This window comes from Neofelis nebulosa, chromosome 1 (genome assembly GCF_028018385.1).
Source record: "Neofelis nebulosa isolate mNeoNeb1 chromosome 1, mNeoNeb1.pri, whole genome shotgun sequence".
Classification (NCBI taxonomy): domain Eukaryota; kingdom Metazoa; phylum Chordata; class Mammalia; order Carnivora; family Felidae; genus Neofelis; species Neofelis nebulosa.
The window spans coordinates 139,157,201-139,175,827 of NC_080782.1; the positions used below are offsets into that span (position 1 = coordinate 139,157,201).

At 51.9% G+C, this 18,627-nt stretch overlaps 1 protein-coding gene across 2 annotated transcripts in view; it reads right to left on the bottom strand.

Moving 5' to 3' along the window:
* The window catches only part of PRDM6 (PR/SET domain 6), a 234,698-nt gene extending 219,339 nt beyond the window's left edge, over positions 1-15,359 (bottom strand). For both annotated transcript variants that reach the window (XM_058737854.1, XM_058737846.1), the window contains exons 1-3: positions 14,797-15,359; positions 13,694-14,306; positions 4,408-4,715 (exon numbers count right to left, since the gene is read on the bottom strand). In XM_058737854.1, coding sequence (XP_058593837.1) covers positions 4,408-4,715; positions 13,694-14,291 — 906 coding nt within the window. In that variant the 5' untranslated portion in view covers positions 14,292-14,306; positions 14,797-15,359. The remainder of the gene's footprint in view (positions 1-4,407; positions 4,716-13,693; positions 14,307-14,796) is intronic.
* Positions 15,360-18,627: the final 3,268 nt, after the last annotated feature.

The window sequence follows — 18,627 nt, forward strand, 5'->3', positions numbered from 1 at the left end:
TTAAAAGCAAACCTCTTATTAAATCTAGAATATCATGGCATAAAATCAAACCACCAAAAAAAAAAAAAAAAAACCCACATTATGTTATCCCCCTTGATTTTCTGAAGAAAAATAATGGAAGGTTTTCACGTAGTGTAAATGAAAAGGAGACACTCAAATTTACTGAGGCAAAGACAGGTTCTATAAAATTAAAGCCCTTTCCAGTTCCTTGACTGTAATCCTAACAAGTCACTACCTTATTTCAATGAGCAGAACAATTTTTCTAGGGCGAAAATAAGTGTAATCTATTTTGTCATTGTCACTAAAATTTCCTGTTAAATCAGACTTTGATTTGAAAGGCCTGAGCAATTCTGGCCTATCTTAAATGGTATCTTTATTTTAAACTTCCGTATTTTATATCCAATAGAATTTCAAGTTTACACTATGTACATTCCTCAGGTCCAGTCATATTAAATTCTGATGTTAAGCAGAAAGGGGAAACCATGTGCAATTAGATTAATCTATCTCTAGGGAAAAAGGGCACATTAATAATTGAGATAATGTTTTCATAAATGTTAGAATCAAATGTGCCTTTTCACTTCTTTATTAGAAAACACATTAGAGCAAAATTATCTCACTCTCATCAATAAGACCTAATTGCTGAGAAAGACTATGTTTTCTTTGCAAAATATTGAGAAAGATTTTTCTCATCATGGCCAAGTAACTAGAAATATACCATGTATCCAACTCTTACTGGAATAAATGTCTATAAGCAAAGTGAGTGATTGTTTAATCCATCCTGTAATGTTTTTGTTTTAAACTATCTGAATTTATTATTTTTTGTAAAACACATTAAAATCTGATTCTAAAAGAAACTGTACCCAGCCCCTCCCCAGGAAAAAGACTAGTAACTTGGCTTTCAGTTTGTTAATCTCCTTAAGTCACACACACCAAAAAAAAAAAAAAAAAAAAAAAAAAAAAAATCACTTGGACTTCTTCCTTAAAAAAGAGAGAGACAGAGAGAAAAGAAAAACTCTTAGAATTTTCCGTAAGTACCCCAAAGAGTCAAAATATATGGAAGGTAATGGAATGATATTTAACTTTCTTTAAATTGCTCTATTTTTAAGAACGAGGGTTATACACAAAGCAAATATTAACTAAAAGATGATAGCACACTGACAAAACAATCAGACAAGCTCTCCATGGCTGATGTATGTTAAATATTAAAGAGCCATTTTCTACAAAGAAAATGGAGGTTTTAATGATTAAACAAAAGGAGTAACTAAGGTGAATCTGATTGTTTCTGTAATAAGCCTTCATGTGTATAATAAAGTACAGCCATACTAAAAACAATGAACTGTAAACTGAAACAAAAATCCATCATCTACTTGGAAACAGTGACGGGAAAAGATTAGCAATCCATTTATTGTACTGAAATAAAGATAAGTAACCCTGGGAAGATCCATCAGGACCTGAATATTGAACTCTAAATATAAAGACATTTCTTCATCAGCCAGTGACTTGGAAAAAATGTGAGAAGAGAAATGATTTCAGTTGACTTTTAAAATGAAATGGTAATGCTTCAACTGCTTTTAAGTTTTTTAAGGTCTGTTTTATGTCAACCTGAGATTCTGGAAGATATCTGAAAGAATGTGTTTTTTCAATGGATAATTATTACATGAGTCATGAAACAATTATTGCCAAAAGTTTCCTATCGATCTACCGTATATCCCGATTACGGATTCTTTCCTAATACGAATCATACAGTGATTAAAATTTTTTCACAGTAGAATTCAGGTTTGAAAGCAAAGGCTGACATGTAAGGAACACCATTTGGAATCTCCTGTTATAAATTTCACTAAATTCAAATCGGCACATTTCAGAAAAAGAATAAATCATAATGCTTAAAATTAACAAACTCAGACTCTATAGCTTAAAAAAAATTATACTAATAAAAACCTGAAACCCATTAAAGTAAGTGTTGTATCTTACAAATGGACATCGGCACTAAGTTACCTGGCCCCAGTCGGTCACATTTTATAGGATCTCCCAGGAGACAGATACATTTTGCACGGCTGCAGTTTTAATATCCCTTCGATCCCCTCAATGTTTGCTTATTCTAACTGTTCTTACAGATGATAAAAATAAACAGATCATGTCCTGAAATTAGGAAGAGGGGCCCGTAAATCATTTATGCGTGCATACTCCCAGCAAGTCTTTTTATAACACAGAACCAACTCACATACCTGAAGCTACAGGTAAGACGCACTTCCTATCGACTGAGGGATCAACAACAACCCTCAAGTCCCACTCCTTATTTGAACAGTTTCAACTTCACGTACAAGGAAAGGTATGAGAGAAAGACTCTACAGTTTTCAGTATTAAGATTTATCATTTTACTCTATCTGTGTAGCGATCTCCAGCCAATATACCAAGAATCCAAATCCTTTAAGAAAAAAAACAAAAAAAGAAAAAAAACAACAACAATGAACGATGGGATTTTTTTTCATGTTTATGGCTTTGTCCCCTGGCACTCTAAAAATAGATGAGCTCAAAACGTGAGGCAACCGAGGGCAATATAACTGTGTTCTTAACATTTGCACATAGAGCAAATCCGTACCATTGAACAACTGCTTTAAGATCTCAGAAAAGTACTGGCAGACCTTTAACTCTATGATATTAGCACTCCTAATAACACTACTGGAACACGAAAAGTGCCTGGAAGTGTTTTATAAACTTTAAACCGCATTGGAGGTTACAACTAATTAGTCAGAAACAAAAACCAACTGGGAAATATTTCAAAACCAGATGCTTTGATTATTTCCCACTTGTCAGTTTTTCCAATCCCCAGAGCTCTAACTCCTAACCTGGCTCCATGTACCAAGCCATTTTTCTCCCACCATGTTTTCCTGTAAAAATTTCTATTAAAAAACAAAAAAACAAAACAAAAGCAAACACTACTTGGTAACATAAATCTGCCCCTTGTTCAAGAATCCTGGTCTGAAAGATTAAAAACGTGTAACTGTTTTCCAATTTAGGAGTGAAATGGAACCTGCAACCTGGGCCCACAGCCCTAGCAGATAACTGTAAGGTCTACGCCACCCATGGCCGCCACGTGGTCATCTTGGGCCAGTGCGCTGGGAGCTCATACACTTAGCTCCTCCCCCTTCCAAGGAGGTTTTACAAACACAGGCCCCAGCAGCCCATCGCCAACAGCCCTGTAACGGTTCTGGAGGCCAGGTTTGTTTTTCACAATGCTGTGTCTCCAGGCCCTAAGGTAGTGCTGGCCAGAGTGCTCAGCAAAAATCCGAGTGGATTACTGAGTCTCCCGAGTTTTGGTGACTGACCATGGGGCATCTCACAATGAGCATGCCCATCCTGACAGGCCAGCGAACCAAGAGTGGGAGACACGTTGCTATAGAAATGACCATGAACGGGGACTTAAAGTCCACACCAACTTGGCCGCTGGCACTTGAGAGACTTTGTTTTCTGGCTGTTCCCGCTCCATTACACTGCCTGGCCTCAGTAAGATCTACATATTGCCCTAAGAGTAAAACTTCTAGCATCTTGTATTTCATAAATCACTCCATGGGTGAGAGGTGGCTACAACTGGTTGGGGGGGGATTACCTATGGCCAAGAATCTGCCTCTTCAGAACTGGATCTCGATAATCAACCATAAGGCTTTGGGAGGAATCTCAGATTAATATTTTTCAAGTACACTGTTTATTTTTAAATAATAGCGTGAGATAAGATTGTGCCACTGAAGTATTGCCATTAATTGGGTGATATCAAAGTGCTCCGAGTTTTCCTATGTTTTGATTTCCTGTCTTGTTGAAGACGGTGGAACTGTACTTTGTCAGAGAAGAAGCAGAATTTGTGATTTCTCATTCACGACAGGAATTGCTTCCTTCGGACGCTTGGGAAGTTATGAAACATGTTGCAGTCTAATTCAGGGTTTACAAAACTGTTTTTATCTGGGAAAAGGAGCCTGGCTCTCTTCCTCCTGGTCAGGCTTATGTTCCTTCTTGCCCAGTGCCCAAAAAACATCCCGGAAGAGCTCAGAATGGGGCACCAGATTCTTCTAGCTTACACCCCCAATGTCCACCCTCCTCTGCTCTATCACCTCACCTGCGTTTTCTTTTTCTTAAGATCCAGGGAGACTAGCTGGAGTAGAGGCCTGTTAAGGGGGTTCCAACTTCAGAAACCTGGAGCCCCTGTCTTCCTGGCTGCGCACCTCTTTACTGCAGGTGCTGCCGGTATTGGGCATTTGCGTGACCAGAGAAATCTATTCTCCACTACCTTCTGGAGAACAGGGAGGCTCTCCCCAAAAATGCCTTCCTCCGCCCCTGCCCCCACCAAGGGCCAGGCTCTTTGCCGGCCAGAGCTCCGGCTGGTTGGCAAGGTGCTGGGCGGGGAGAGTGACTTACCTCCCAGAGATGCTGCGTGTTCCTCACAGCGCCGGCCTGCACCTTCTCTGGGGGCAGTAGGACGCCCTGGAAGGGCCCGATCCAGGTGCCCTGCTGGATCCTCTGCGCCGCGCAGATGCCGTAGGCCAGGCCCGGCACAGTGCTGGTGCACAGGCACACCTCCCGCGGCAGGTCCCGGAGCCACTCGGGCAGCTCAGGCGGGGGCGCGGCGGCCGCGGCGCTGCTGGTGCCCACGAGCCGGCGCAGCGAGTGCAGCGGCCCGTGCATGGGACACTCGCCGTTGCGGTTGTCCGCGCACATGTCGCAACCTGCCGGGAGACAGGCGGGAGGGAGGGAAGGAAGAAGGTTAACCTGCCGCTCGAGGCGGCCCAGCCTCGGGTAAACCCCGGGGACAACAACATCCCCCTCCCGGGTAAGCCACCTGCGAGGGAGGGGAGGCCACTGCGAACAGGGGGAGAAGTAAATATGCACCTCTCCCCTGGAAATCGCAGCACCCACATCGGCCTGGTAGGAGTCGAGACCCGGGGCGCCCCAAAAGCCCTGCGAGGTAGGTGAGAATGGCGTTGCCGTCTCTGCGGAGCCCAGGGCTCGCGTCTTGTCCTCTAGGTCTGTCCCTCTCCCCCTCTTCCCGTAGGTCTCTAGTTCCCACTTCCGTTTCTCGGTTCCCAGGTGTTCTCGCTCTACCGGATTTCCAGGTGTGTTTAATACGCGAAAAGAGCGTGTCTCTTGCTCTGTCTTCTGTCTCAACAGAGATTGCACTTTGATCACCCGGGCATATCTGGTTTTCCACCTTCTACAATTAAAGAAAACACTTCTAGAATCACCAGGGCGGGTGGGCAACCCACCTAGCACAGAGCGTCCTTCCTACTCCTAGGGGCCCCCGCACCAGAGGGCGGAGCCGGTCTTGGCTCCCGTGGCGCCGGAACCCCAGACAACCGCCAAAGAGGGCGCACTGGCGCTGGGGTCCCTCCCGAGCCCCGGCAGCACTCGCTCTGGCCACTCCAGCCAGAAGGGCACGGGTGGAAAAGGGGAATGTTCTGGCAGGTTTGGAGTACCTGTCCTGGAGTGTAAACTCCTCCCAGAAGCCACAAAGAAACGAAGAGCGAATTTAAGGATCAAGATAATGGGTCGTTAAGGATCAGAATAATGGCTCGGTGGAGAGGGCCCCAACTCCCGCCCAGACGGCCGATCCCCAGGCTGAATGCGACTATCTTGAGTTATAAGCGAAGGGAAAGCTGTTGTGAAGAGGTCTCTCGCCAACGTTCCCCAGGGCGGCCAGCAGCCAAGGGGATCCCTCACCCTCCTTCTGGGCGGGGGACCTGTGGATGCCCAGTGTCCCTCGACTAAAAACTGGATGGGAAAAGGCCAGGCGGCCGCGGGAAGCAGGGCCTGCGGCGACCGCGCTGTCGGATCGCAGCGCCCTCCGGGTTATTAATGGGCCTGGCGGAGCCGCGGTGTCTGCGCCCGGGGCCCTGCAGACCTGCCTCAGGGAGGCAGCCTGGGCACCCGCCTGCGCGACCCGGCCTCCCCGGGGAACCCGCGGCGCCCCGGCGCAACGGAGTCCTATGGCACCGAGCATGAGAGCATGCTCTCAGGCGAGAGCTGGGGCACCAGTGGATACACCAGCGCTGGGTGATGGCTCGTCCTTGGGGTCTCGAAGCACCTCCGCCTAGCTTTGGTCGCTGCCAGTCCTGGTGGATCACCCTAAGTGTGCCCTCCCTGTGCTCAAACAGAGGAAACACCCACGTAACTTTGGACAAAGTGAGTCATCAAGGAAGGAACCCCTAATGGCAACCAGCCATGGTGAGCGAACCCCCCTTGTTTCACAGCAAGCTGAGAGGTGACCATCATGTGAGCATCCTATCTCCGTGGAGAAGGGCTCCAGCTGGCTGTGCCTTCCCCTCAGTCAGCTATTCCCTCACTCCTCCCAAGAGAGCCCAGGAAATGACAGGACCCTCTGACTGCAGCTTCCTGGAGGCGTCCCCAGGCCTCTCAAGTGAAAAGCAACAACCTGGCTCTACAGGCAGGAAGTGTCCATGCCTCTGGACCTCCATCGCACAAAAGCTCCCTCTTCCAGTAACAGACACTAATGTAAATACCGTCAGGCTCTGCTTTTGACTTCAGGGCCTAGATGGAAGGTAGTCCTACACTTACCATACGTCAGCCCTTCCAGATACGCTTCACACATCCTCTTAAGCTTCTGATTGTGAAAACAGAAACTTCAAGACAAAGGCGGAATGGAAAGAAAGACAATAAAAACTCAAAGTCACCTGCCGCATAGTGTTCCAGACACCTATCTTGAGCTGAGCAATCACCCTATCATGATCCCTGTTTTGCATATGACACAATTTGAGGCTTCATGAGCAATGTAATGAGACCAAGGCTCAGAAACTAGAAAGTGGTAGAGAAAGATTCAGTCAGGTTTGCCTGACTCCAAAGCCTCCAGACCTAAAGATCTAGGGAGACCAATGAAAGCTGGGAGAATTGTATACCCAAACTCATAATCAATAGCATTATTTCACTGACAGCACTCTTTGGGAGATGCAAAATTTGTTCTAGCACCTGTCAATTACAGAGATTTCTAGATCTCTCTTCCACACTCTTGGGCTTGGGGCTGTGAGAAGTATGGAAAAGTGAAGAGGTGATGTCTACAATTTTGAATTTTAGTGTCTGACCTCAGAGATGACCGTTCAGCACCTGAGCAAAAAGAACTTAAAACAAATGACAACGAACAAAGGCAACAGGCCCATAAAAATAAAAATAAAATCACCCCAGGGAGTTGCTTAACCCACTTTCCTTTCTGGTTGGCTCAGTGAACCAGAATAAGAAGCAAGAGCATTTGGTATTCACTCCCTATCAGTCCAACTCCAGAGATTCTGTCAACTTCCAACGTCTCCACCACGTTCAATATCACACCGACTACATCAGTAATAAAATAAGGAGGAAAAGTACCAACTCCAGCCACCACCCCCACAGACAGCAAACACACTCCCAGTATTTGTGATGCGCGGTAAAACTCTGGCTAGTCCTTTAAGAAGTCCTCTTTAGATAGTTTTACTTCTCTACTTGCTATGTTTCATTGGCCTCCAGCAGGTGTTGAAAAACCCAGTAGTGGCATTTTGCTGAATCAAAAGCTGAGTGTCTCCCAGTATTGAGAAAACTACCTGTGTGTGAAGTCCACAGCAGAGCAAGGGAGGCCAATCCACTTTAATTACATGAGTCTTAATTTAGAAACCACTTCAGGTTGCATCAAAATATTCTGCTAGAGAAGTTGACCAATTACATCTAAACACAGCTCTATCCTGATGCTGTTGTTTTTTTACTCTACACAACCTCTGCCATTGAAAATAATTGGCCCCTGGCTTAGGTCTCTTGAGTCCCAAAGGAGTCTGAAGAAGCTTAAAACATGTGAGGTAGTACTCAGAGAGTGTTTTCTAGAGACAAGCCATAAACACCCAGAAAAGGTTTGAGGGAGAAGCTAGCTAGACGCCCAAACTACACCCCCCAAGATGAATTTTTTATATGAATTTTATATATGGATGTATATATTAAATGTATATACATTACACGCAGCATTCCCTACCAAGCAATACATAAAATGCAAGTCCATTGGTATTCATAAAGAGCAAGCAAATGCATGTTCCTCGTTTCTCCTGGAATTAGGGTAATTTTTTGAACAGTTCATAATTATTATTTGCAAAGTGTTTTCTCCATCTGTGAGAACGACTATCAGATTCTCCAAGCAAGATAGGCTGAAATGCCATTTTAGCACTAGGCAACAGAAGAGACCAGGGTCCCTCCTCTACCTTGAATAGATCCGTTAGTGCTCCTGTTGATGGGTCCCTGAATAAGGGAAGGATGTGTCACCAAGTTCCAGACCTCCCTACTGACTTGTGAAGGCCAGGCCCAGTGTAATGAAGAGCAGACTCTGACTCTTCATCTCACACCCTAGCACGCTGTTTGAATCTTTTTCCGAGTGCGTGCACTACTTGTGCAAATGAAAATGGAGTATGTAAAGGGGGCCGAGCAGGCCATGGTTTTCTTCTCTGGTGTTTCATTTCTGGTTCTAGGAAAGGTGAAACTTAACACGTTTCGGGACTTTGTTGCTGTCTGGAGAGGCTGGCGGACCCGCGGGAAGCCCCCGCCACACTAGGCCCTGGCTCCCCGACGCCTCTCGGCCGCCGCCTTCGCCTGCGCCCTCACTCATCCTCTGGAAAAGAAACGGAGGAGCCGCCGAGAACCCGGCCTCTCCGCCTGGGCGGCGATAACAGCTAAGCTATAAATCCTCCGCGACCGCCGCCGAGGTCGCGGCCCCCGGTCCCGCAGGCCGAGCGCGGCGGGGCGGGCGCCCATCGATCCCGCCCGGGGAGGCGCCCCGGGAGTGCCGCCTGCTGGCAGCTCCGCGAGAGCTCGGGGTGCGGGCGCGGGGTCGCCGGGGTGCGGCGACGGGGCGGGGGGCGAGCTGAGCCCTGCAGGCCGGAACCTCCCACGCCGGGGCGCACGCCCCCGGGACTCCAACCCGCGCTCTCCGCGCGTCCTCCCACGCCAGCCCCGTGCCTGGAGGGGAGGCACGGCCAGGCCCGCCGAGGGACTCCCCGCACCGAAGTCTGAACCTTGAACGCCCAGGCCCCTGCCCCTTCCGGCCAGCCAAGGCCTTTCCTAGAAAACCAGAAAGGGCCGCCGCCACTGCCGCCACTGCCGCCCCTCCCACGGATCGGTGCCTCCACCCTGCAGGGGTCTTTTAGGCTCCCCCGAGGGGCTCTAGAGGCACACCCAGAAGGCGAGGCCGGTAGCCCGGCCACCGGGAAGGGGAGCCTAATGTGGGCGCGCCGAACCTTCTCGAGGACTCTCCCGAGGGGAGTTTAAAGCTCCCCGCGAATCGCGGGCGCGCTGGGCTTTCCCTGTTCCGCCTGGCTGCCGGCTTGGCCCAGGGACCAAGAGGGAGAGACAAAAGGGGGAGGGAGAGAAAGAAGCGGGGAGGCAATGTGGATTTTATTTGTCTTTCGATGACCGTATTAATAAATTAAATGGGAGCGCCAGCGTGTGCGGGCGAGAGAATACTGGGCCGAGATAAACCTCGCCGGCCCCTGCCCCTGCGAGGCCGCCATATACATTGCGGAGATGATGAATAGGAGGGAGAGGAGATCGAAGCGGGCCTGGGCCGACTCCACTCTCTCCTACAAAACTATAGGGCAATTAATTGTGGCTTGTCCCCTCATCCTTCATCTCCTGGTGGCACATATCGATGGAGATTACTGCTGATGGACCATTTTATCACCTTAAATAAACAGTCGCCACCACTCCTAACCTCAATCTAATATATGGCTCTATGTTCGGTTTCAGGGCGCTAGATAACGAATAATGTAAAATAGCTAAATCATGTGTGTTACGGGATGGGGCTGGGCCTGCACACAAGAAGAGAGAAAAGAGAAAAAGAAAAATAGAACAACACAAAAGCCCACACACTGACTCCGAGCCTCCCTCCCACCAGGGACCAGGTCTGAAATCTAAGTCGCAGGCGCTTGACAGCGGGGTCGCTGGGCGGGGGTAGCGAAGCCGGTGCCTGGGTGGCAGGAGGACGCCACTGGGGGGTTACTGGGCTCGGGAGCTCCCCAAAACGGGACCTACGTGTCCCAACCGGTTGGGAAGAGATTGGGGAAGGTCAGAAAATACTCACCCTTCTTTCAGCTCTCTAACCCCTCAACAGGACAAACCCCAGATTTCTTTCTCTCCCACAGCCCCTCTCCCCAAGCGCTAGGAAAGGGTGGCGCTACCAACAGGAATGCTTTGCACCCTACTCCTACACCTGGGCACCTGCCAGTGCTGTTCCCACTACTGTTCCCTGTGCAGCAGGGCTCCCTCTGAAAAAGAAGGAGGCAGAGACCTCCAGCTGGGGAAGTTGCAAAGTGCCCCTACTCCACGCGGAGACACTCAGGGCGGACTTAGCTCCCACCTCCCTCCCCACACAAAAAAGAACATCTTCACATGAAAGGTATGCGAGGAGGCAATCAGCCCGGCCAAGTGACTGCCCAGTATCATTCGTACAAACACCAGGGGCGCCCTGTGGCCGCCTTTCGCTACCTTGCAAGAGTAGTGATGGGGTCTTACGCAACGCACCAGCTCCCGGAACCCCACAAGAGGCCAAAGCGAAGGAGCCTGACATAATCAATGGCTTCGGGCAACCAGGCAGCAAATGCGGGCAGTGACAGAAGAAAAGGAAGAGAGACCCCATCCTCCGTTTCTACTACACAATGCCGACCGGTGTGAGGAAGGTGGGAAGAAAACCCGGCAAAGAAGCATTGGGAGAGTCAGTTCAAAGAGTACTTCAATCGTGCAATAAAATAACCCACAGAGTTAGATAAGAGAAATACAATGGAAGAGTTTACGGGGGCTAGCTTTTACAGTTTCTGCTGTTTTTAAGTGTGTGTGTGTGTGTGTGTGTGTGTGTGTGAGAAAGAAAGCCACAGGACCTTCTCTATGGCATTTGCCAAAGATGCCAATAAAGTTTCAAGGTCAAAGGACTGTTAATGATTCCTATGTGTTACTGGGTTGTTTCTCCCAGGCAAAGGGTTACTCTTCTAAAGGGATAAGGGAAGTAAGGAGGTCCCTTTCTTTGCCTTGTAAGAAAAAAGAGAAAATGTCCCAATTCCCAATATCCTTTTTAATATAAAATAATAAAATGAAGCAATGCTGAATGGTCATTTCACAGAATTCTTTTAGAGGAAGATGGCAAGAGGCTAAAAGGAAACCAGGAAAACGAGCCACAGGATAAATAGGCGCTTCCCTCTGCCTGCCTCTCCCCCCACCTCCCCCCACCCCCACCCACTTAGAACCTGGGAATGGGGCGAAGCTGTGGTTTTCACCATCTTTCAAGTAACTGAGAAACTTCCCCCCATCTAAGGCAGGGGGGAAAAATGTTTCCCACCCTTTGCATTTGTTTTGTTTTGATCCGCTTGCTAGATTAAACTCAATCACTTCTCACTCCATCTTTGCAAAAACACATCCCAAGGTTTCAAAAGAGCGAGGGCTCTTGCCCAGAGAAGTTTCTGATAGAATGGCAGGCCTGGTCCGCCAGCATTACACAGAACGACCTCAGCTTTCTATTTTCTTTCTCAATTGCCCCTTAATTAGGGAGAGACGTGAAGTGTAACTCTAATAGGACGATCTGACTGTCTTTCCCTTCATGTTTTCTGTTTTCCCCTGCACTTGGCACAGGGAAGCCGTCCAGTCCACTCAAAAGGGAATACCAGAAGATTAACACGATAGGAATAATTTAGATAAATCATAAATCATCTCCTCCAGCCAGAGGAAAAAGTTACCTGGGCAATAAACTGGTTCAAGAGCCACATATTAATTAGCAATCTATCCCAGTTCTTTCTCAGATTGATCTAGGTTCTTCTCTGGTGAAAATGCCCTGAACCTCAAGATTGCTCTGCAAACAGTATAGGAGCCCAGGGCACAGCCTGGGCTTTTGGGGTGTACTGCTGGCATTTTTTTCCAATACTCGTTTAACTCAGAAGAGAAACTGCAAGCTCGATGACGCACTCTAAGCCCAAAATCACTATGTTTTACTTAGCGGTCAGAAAATATCTTCTCCAAAAAGCATTTCTTGTCTTTTTTAATTCACATTTTTTTTTAAAAGAACTGCTTTGAAAACAACACATTCAAGAAATTCAGTAGGAGGTAAGTATTTTTTTGAAATCCACTAGGACAATATAATTTTGTAAAATTTTCTAAGGCTCTGAAATACAAAAGTCTTCTTAACTGCAGGGCAAATTCGAGTTAAAACCCTCATTTTAAACCGGTACTTCAGCCTCAAACTCTAGAGAGGAAAAAAAGTAAATACAACTGATCTTTTTGTTAGTTGTAATTATCTCCATCAGAAAAATTATCCCCATCTCTTATGAAAAGACTAAAATACCTCCATCGCTAGGTTCGCGTCCAGTGTTTTCTCATCAAAGTAGCGACACTGGGAGCCCTTTCGCTAAAACCTGGAGTTATTTTGTTTTTACAACGAATTAAGAAGTTCTTGGAGCGGGAGACATTCTGCAAGAGGGGACTTATTCCAACGGAGAATGATAATACATGTTTATCATCCACTTTCCTCATACAGAAACTAAATGAAGAAATGAGATGAAAATAGCTGAGTGAATGCCGATCTCTGGAATCCTGTATCGCTTTCCACCTGACTCTCTTAACCTGCTTTAATAGTCTCTCCAGAGACTCTGGAAGTACACTTAGCACTTACACCAACTGCCTTAGGTGTATGCATAACTTCTGATATTACGAAAATAACTAGAGACCAAGCAATGCACATTCTTGGTCTTCATTTAGAATCTTGCTTCAAGACCTCCCAATGGACCTGTACTGGTGAGGTCTGAAACTTTGAATAAAGGATCGAAGCGGGGAAGAGAACTTCCAGCTTTAATTAGGCACTTGCCATTTACTCGGGAACAAAGACAGCGCACTGTACGAAACTAACTACTGTCACTCTTATTTTAAAAAAGAGAAAGAAAGAAGTAAACCACCAAGCATGCCTACGGACTGCGAACGTTTACACGATCAAGGGTGCACGGAGAACGCGGGATCCGCAGGGAACCACCCTACCCTGAAGTCGGAAATGTTTTCTCATTAAGCAGTTGGCAATTTTTCTTTTTCCCCTTTTCTAAATAAACAGAAGATCCAAGAATCATGCCTGCCTGCAGGGAGAGACTGACCCAGCGTCGTCCAAAATTCCTACTCCAGCGAGGCCCGGCCAGCCAGCAGCTCGCGGCTGGTCCCCTGCAACCCCACGGCCCGAAAATGAGCTGATGTAGTTAACTCCAGAGAGAAGGCAGAGAGAAGGAGACCCAAGCCCTGGGATTCACGCGCCCCAGAAATGCTGAGAGTCCCTCCCGTGTCCCACTAAGGCCAGGCGAAGCCCGTCTCCCACACTCCCCAGCGTACGCTGCTAGGACCCTCCCGGCCCCGGGCACAATCCCGCGGGAGGGCGGAGATCTGAAAGTCCGGTCCTCGAGCAGCGCGGGTCTTAAAAAGGCTTGGGGCTGCGAGGCAGGGAATGAGAGGAGGACAAGGTAACCCCGAAGTGCCACCCGGCATCCCATCCGTTCTCTTTCCTTCTCTAACTTCGGGAAAATGTTGCCTCCGCGGTCTGGGACGTGCAGAGCCGCGGCCTGGGCCAGCCCACCACCCGGAGTCCCGCTCATCCGACCCGCTTCCCCGATGGGCGCCCGCGCTCGACGGCGCCAGCGCCCCTGGAGAGCGCACGCGGGCTGCGGCTACATACGGTTGTTGGGGTCGCTGGTGTGCTGGTTGAGAGGGATGATCTCCATGCGCTGCTGGCCGTACAGGTAATAGTCCAGCTCCTCCGCGCTGCAGCGGAAGCGCGGGGCGCCCCGGACGTCCACGCCGCTGCCTCCGCCGCACTTGGAAGGCCCCGGGCCCGAGGCGGCGCCGAGGCACAGGTCTTTGGGGGGCAGCGGCTCCGCAGCGACGGCGGCGGCGGCCAGAGGGGCGAACACCGGCAGCTGCGCCACAGGCAGGGCCGAGAGACCCGCCAGCGCGGCGGCGGCGGCGGCAGCAGCGGCGGCGCAGGAGGAGGCAGAGGAGGCCGAGTTGGAGGAGGAAGCTGGAGTGGAAGAGGCGGAGGAGAGCGAAGCGGGCCGCGGGCGCAAGCTGTCCGGCGGCGGCTCTGCGCGCTCCGGGGGCGGCGGCGGCGGCGGGGGCTGGAGGGGCTGCGGCGCGCCCAGGGGACCCGCGGCGCCGCCGCCGCCCTTGAGCGGGCCGCCGCTGCCGCCGTGCGGGAAGAGTTGCTGCCAGTGCTGCAAATACGCTGGATCCACTTTGAGGAAGGCCGAGCCGCCGGGGTCTCCGGGCTTCAGCATGTCCGACCTCTCAAGCTGGGGGCAGAGGGCAGAGAGGAGGGTGCGCTTGAGCCGGGCCCAGGGCTGGGTGCGAGAGGGGCGGGGAGGATGACCGCCAAGACCGTGGAGCAAGGGCTCAGCCCTGGGCTCCGCCTGCGGCAGCCCGGTTCCCCAGCTCCCTCTTTCCAACTCCGCCGGGGCGCAAAGTTTACTCTGAAGCAGCGGCGCCTCGCGAAGGGAGCTGTGTGCACCCTGCCTTGCCTCCAGTCCGAGGCGCCCGGCTCCCACCGCGCACTGTTGAAGCTCGGCGCAAGGGCGCTCGCCCGCAGAACTCGGCGGCAGGACGCAGCCCCCGCCCTCAGCCGGCGCCCGGAGCCGACCCGAGCTGGAGTGGCGCAGAGCCGGAGCGGCTCTGGCCTCCGGCGCCAGGAGGCGGGACAGTCTCGCCCCCCGCCCCCAGCCCGGGACCTCCAGCCTCCTATCCCCGTGGCCCAAGACCACCGGCCCCAGACGAGCCGCGCCTTACCTGGAAACTCCGAGCTGCCGGCGGGTGCGTGCGTGCGTGTGTCTCGGTGGGCGTGGGGGAGAGTGTGCGTCCCGGGTGCGCTACATGCCCCTGGGCCGCGGACGGGAGAGCCCAAGTTGTGATCTGACCGCCCGGAACCCTCCCGGGCTGCGAGAGATGGGCGTGGAGGCCCGCGGAACGCGCTAGAGCCGTTCAGCCGGGAGCGCGGGCCGCGCGGATCGGAGCCGCGGTGGGCTGCTGCGCTCGGCTGCCGCCGCGTCCCGGTTCCTCGGCTCCACGCTCTGGCAGCCTCCCGGCTGGACACGTGGGTTTTACGACAGCACAAAATACAAGTGTGTGTGTGTGTGTGTGTGTGTGTGTGTGTGTGTGTGTGTGTGTGTGTGTGAGAGAGAGAGAGAGAGAGAGAGAGAGAGAGAGAGAGAGGTGGAGATGGAGAGTGGGGGGAGGCGGTAGGCAGGCCAGAATAACGAAGGGGAGGGGAGAGGGAGAGAAGGAAGTTCTAACTCGGTTGGATCCACACACGGCCTGTGCCCCTCTCCAGCACAGATACCTCCAACGCCTTCCCACCCACCCACCCCCCGCTCGTTTTTTGGCGTGACGTCTCCCGCTTTCCTGTTGTCTCTTCCTGCCCATGATAAGTCTTTTCTAGGTACCAGCTCACTGCCCTGATCCTGAAAGCAGGGGAAACACGAAAACCGGAATGCATCTCCTCACGCGCTCGGGTGTCCGCATCGGAGTAGGCGCGCCCAGCCGGCGAGTGGACCAAGTCCCAGTACCGGGTTTGCGCTTTTGTCCGGCTCAGTTTTTCCAGGAGTAACTGCTCGACTAGCCCGCCACGCAACTCTCAGCAGATATCCTGGCCGGGGGAGGCAGGGGCGGGGCGGGTTGCGCACTGGTACGAAACGCTCGGTCTGCAGCGGAGAAGGCAGGCTTTGGTGAGCTGGTGGGCGTGAGGCCGAGGGTCTCTAAAGGGCAGCTAGTCCTGGCGGGACTCAAGTCTGGCCGCGGAGTTGGGAGGCGGCCGCAGTGGAGTGTCACACGGCTTAGCGCTAAGCCCACCCACTCTCGAGTGGTCTGCCTGGGGAACTCGCTCCTTCTCCTTGTGGGCAGCGGCGGCAAGTATCCCGGGCTGCGTTACACTTGGTTAAACTGCTCCCGGTCACCGGCGAAGCTTTTTGCCTTTGCTGCTAGGGGCTGCCCCGGGGGGTCGTGCAGAAGTCTCTTGCCCCAAACGTGGCGTCGGCGGTGCAGGCTGGGAGAGCAGCCCCACCCCCACTCTGACCATTCCAGGTGCCTTGGAATGCCCCGCTGCCCTTCCCTGCGCGCTCTCATCTCCACGATTTGGGCACCAGCCCCCTGCCCTTCCAGGCAGTGGCAGTGCTCGGTGGGGATAGGGCACGGACAGGGTGTGTGAAAATGATCGGCTCGGGCGCTTTCCCAAAGCCGGAGTTCTGTCCACACTCAGAGGGAAGAAATGGCATTTGTCTTTCCCCAAACAAGCCAACTTATTTAGCACCCGCCACTCTGAACAATTAATAGCCACTCCTTACTGATTTCTTCTTGTTTCTTTTTGTCTTCCCACCACTTCTGTCGCCTGAGCCTGGGAACCGCGCTGTTTAGACTTTGTCCGGGTCTCACGGAGGATGCCTCGACGCTGATTGGAACACAGTTGGACCGAAAATGTTTTGACTGGCGTCGTTGTGACAAGGTCATCAGTCATTCTTGGACAGATTGATGGTATCCAAGTTTAAGGCCAACACCACGAGGGAAAGCCCACGTGCTGTGGACCCCCGAGGCTAACCGAGCACTCTGAGCGCGGGCTTTGAACCCCATCGGAAGGAGACTACGAAGTTCCAGGCCCGTTTCAATTAATTTGCTGGAAGAACTGCCGAAGAGTAGCTGCCGGCCCTCGGGAGAAGGGGCAAGCTGTCTCTCTCTGACACTCTCCCGGTTCATTGCTGAGGAACGAGGAGGCTTCTCTCTTCTCTGGGAGAGACGGGGAGCCCGGACGCTGCGGCAGCGGCCGGGCCGCCTCCTTGTTTGGGGCCACGCGGCTACGCTCAACTGTTTGGTCCCCAGGGCTGGCCGTCTCGGAGAACTCCTCCCCATACCGCCCTCCAAACAAACTTGAAAATCTCGAGATTTTGAGACGCCAGTTAGTTGCAACAACTGTCGTCCCGCCCCCAGGCCTCCTGCCGCCCGCACCCTGGGAAGCCGGAGGGGGGGGGGGGGTCCCCTTCGTAGCAAGATTAGCTGATCGGTCAGGGAGAGCTTCGGATTGGCCAGGCGCGGGTAGGCGCTTCAAGTTCATTCCGCCTAGGAACCGCGCGGAGAACACATTATCATTAACCCCATATTACAGATGGGGACACTGAGGCTCAGAAAGTAGGTTGCCTAAGGTCCCGCCACTAATGCGTGATGGAAACCGCGTCAGTGAGGCGACACGTGTATTTTCCTGCCCACCCTGGTCAAACCTCTACCCTCACCTTCGAGACCGACGCCAGAGGGGTGTAGGGGCACCTCCAGGGAGGTTGGCCTTCCCTTGCTGTGAGGGCCAAAGGGAGAAGCAGGGACTGGAGCGGAGCCTCAGCCTCTTCCTAGGCCAGAGTGTGGAGTCCCTGACTCATCAGGTTCGCCCCCACCCCCTGCGGCCCTGGGAGTAGGCGGGTCTCAGGGCGAAGGGACCCTAGGGCCCAGAGGCCTTAGGGAACTTGCGTGAAGGAGGTGACTGGAAGTTAGAGCGAGCGCTCCGAAGGCCCGGGAATCCAGGAGCTCACACAAAGGTCTGGAGGGGAGTGTGGCGGGAATCCTGTGCCTCCCCAGTCGGCCCACCACGTGGGGCGGGGCCCTGCCCTCACGCAGAGGAGGCCCGAGGGGCTGGGCTGGGACAGAGGTCAGCGCGGTCCCCCGACCCTCGGGCGCCGAGCTGTGTAGTCCCGACCGCCCGTGGCCCCGGGGTACTAAGTGCTGCGGGGGCCGCCACCCCACCCCCCGCCCACCGGCTGATCCTGGGCCCGCGGCTCGCCCTGGCACATCTCGTCGGTGGGGGCTGGGGGTGTTTAGAAAGTGAGGCCACCCGTCGCCAGGACATGCACCCCCCCAAATCCGCCCCCCTCCTCTTCATTATTTAGAAGAAGACCGCGGAAACAAATCACTTGGACCACTTAGGAAGCGATCAAACCTTTATAAAAATCCATCGCTCCCAAATCGATGGGTGAATATTTGCTGGGAATTTGTTCCAGAGGAATAAATAAGGAGCGTGAGTGTATTAAATGCAAACGGGGGGACACGGTGGTGTTTTTCTTCATTGATTAATGACCTCTAAAATAAAACAAGTGGGAAGAGGAGCCGGGATCGATAAATTAACTACCCAAATTCATCATTTTCTCCAGCAATTTTTTTTTTCTTCCTGAAAATTATTCTCGGGAAGCCCATTGTACCCTTCGCTGGGAGGGGAAGAAGGGAGCTGGAGGGGAGAGTGAGGAGGGAGTGCCAGGAAGGGGCAGGAAAGCGACAAGAGGATTGGGTCAGGGAGACCCTCTATCTGATTTCGTTTGACACACAATTTTAAAGTTTGCCTCTCATATTAATTATTTTTTTCGTGATGGAGGAGGGGGACAAATGGTCGGTTGCCTTTGACAGGACTCCAATAAAGGATTCAGCAGCTCTCTGCCCTCGGCGCTCCCGCTTCTAGGTTTAAGGTCATGGATGGCTGAGTTAATAATTCATTAATATAGACATTTATTCAGAAGGGTTCTCTGAGACCCGCTCTCCCGCCTCCTCCCAGAGATTTATTTTCCTGGGAAATGGCAGGGAGGGGGGGAACTATCC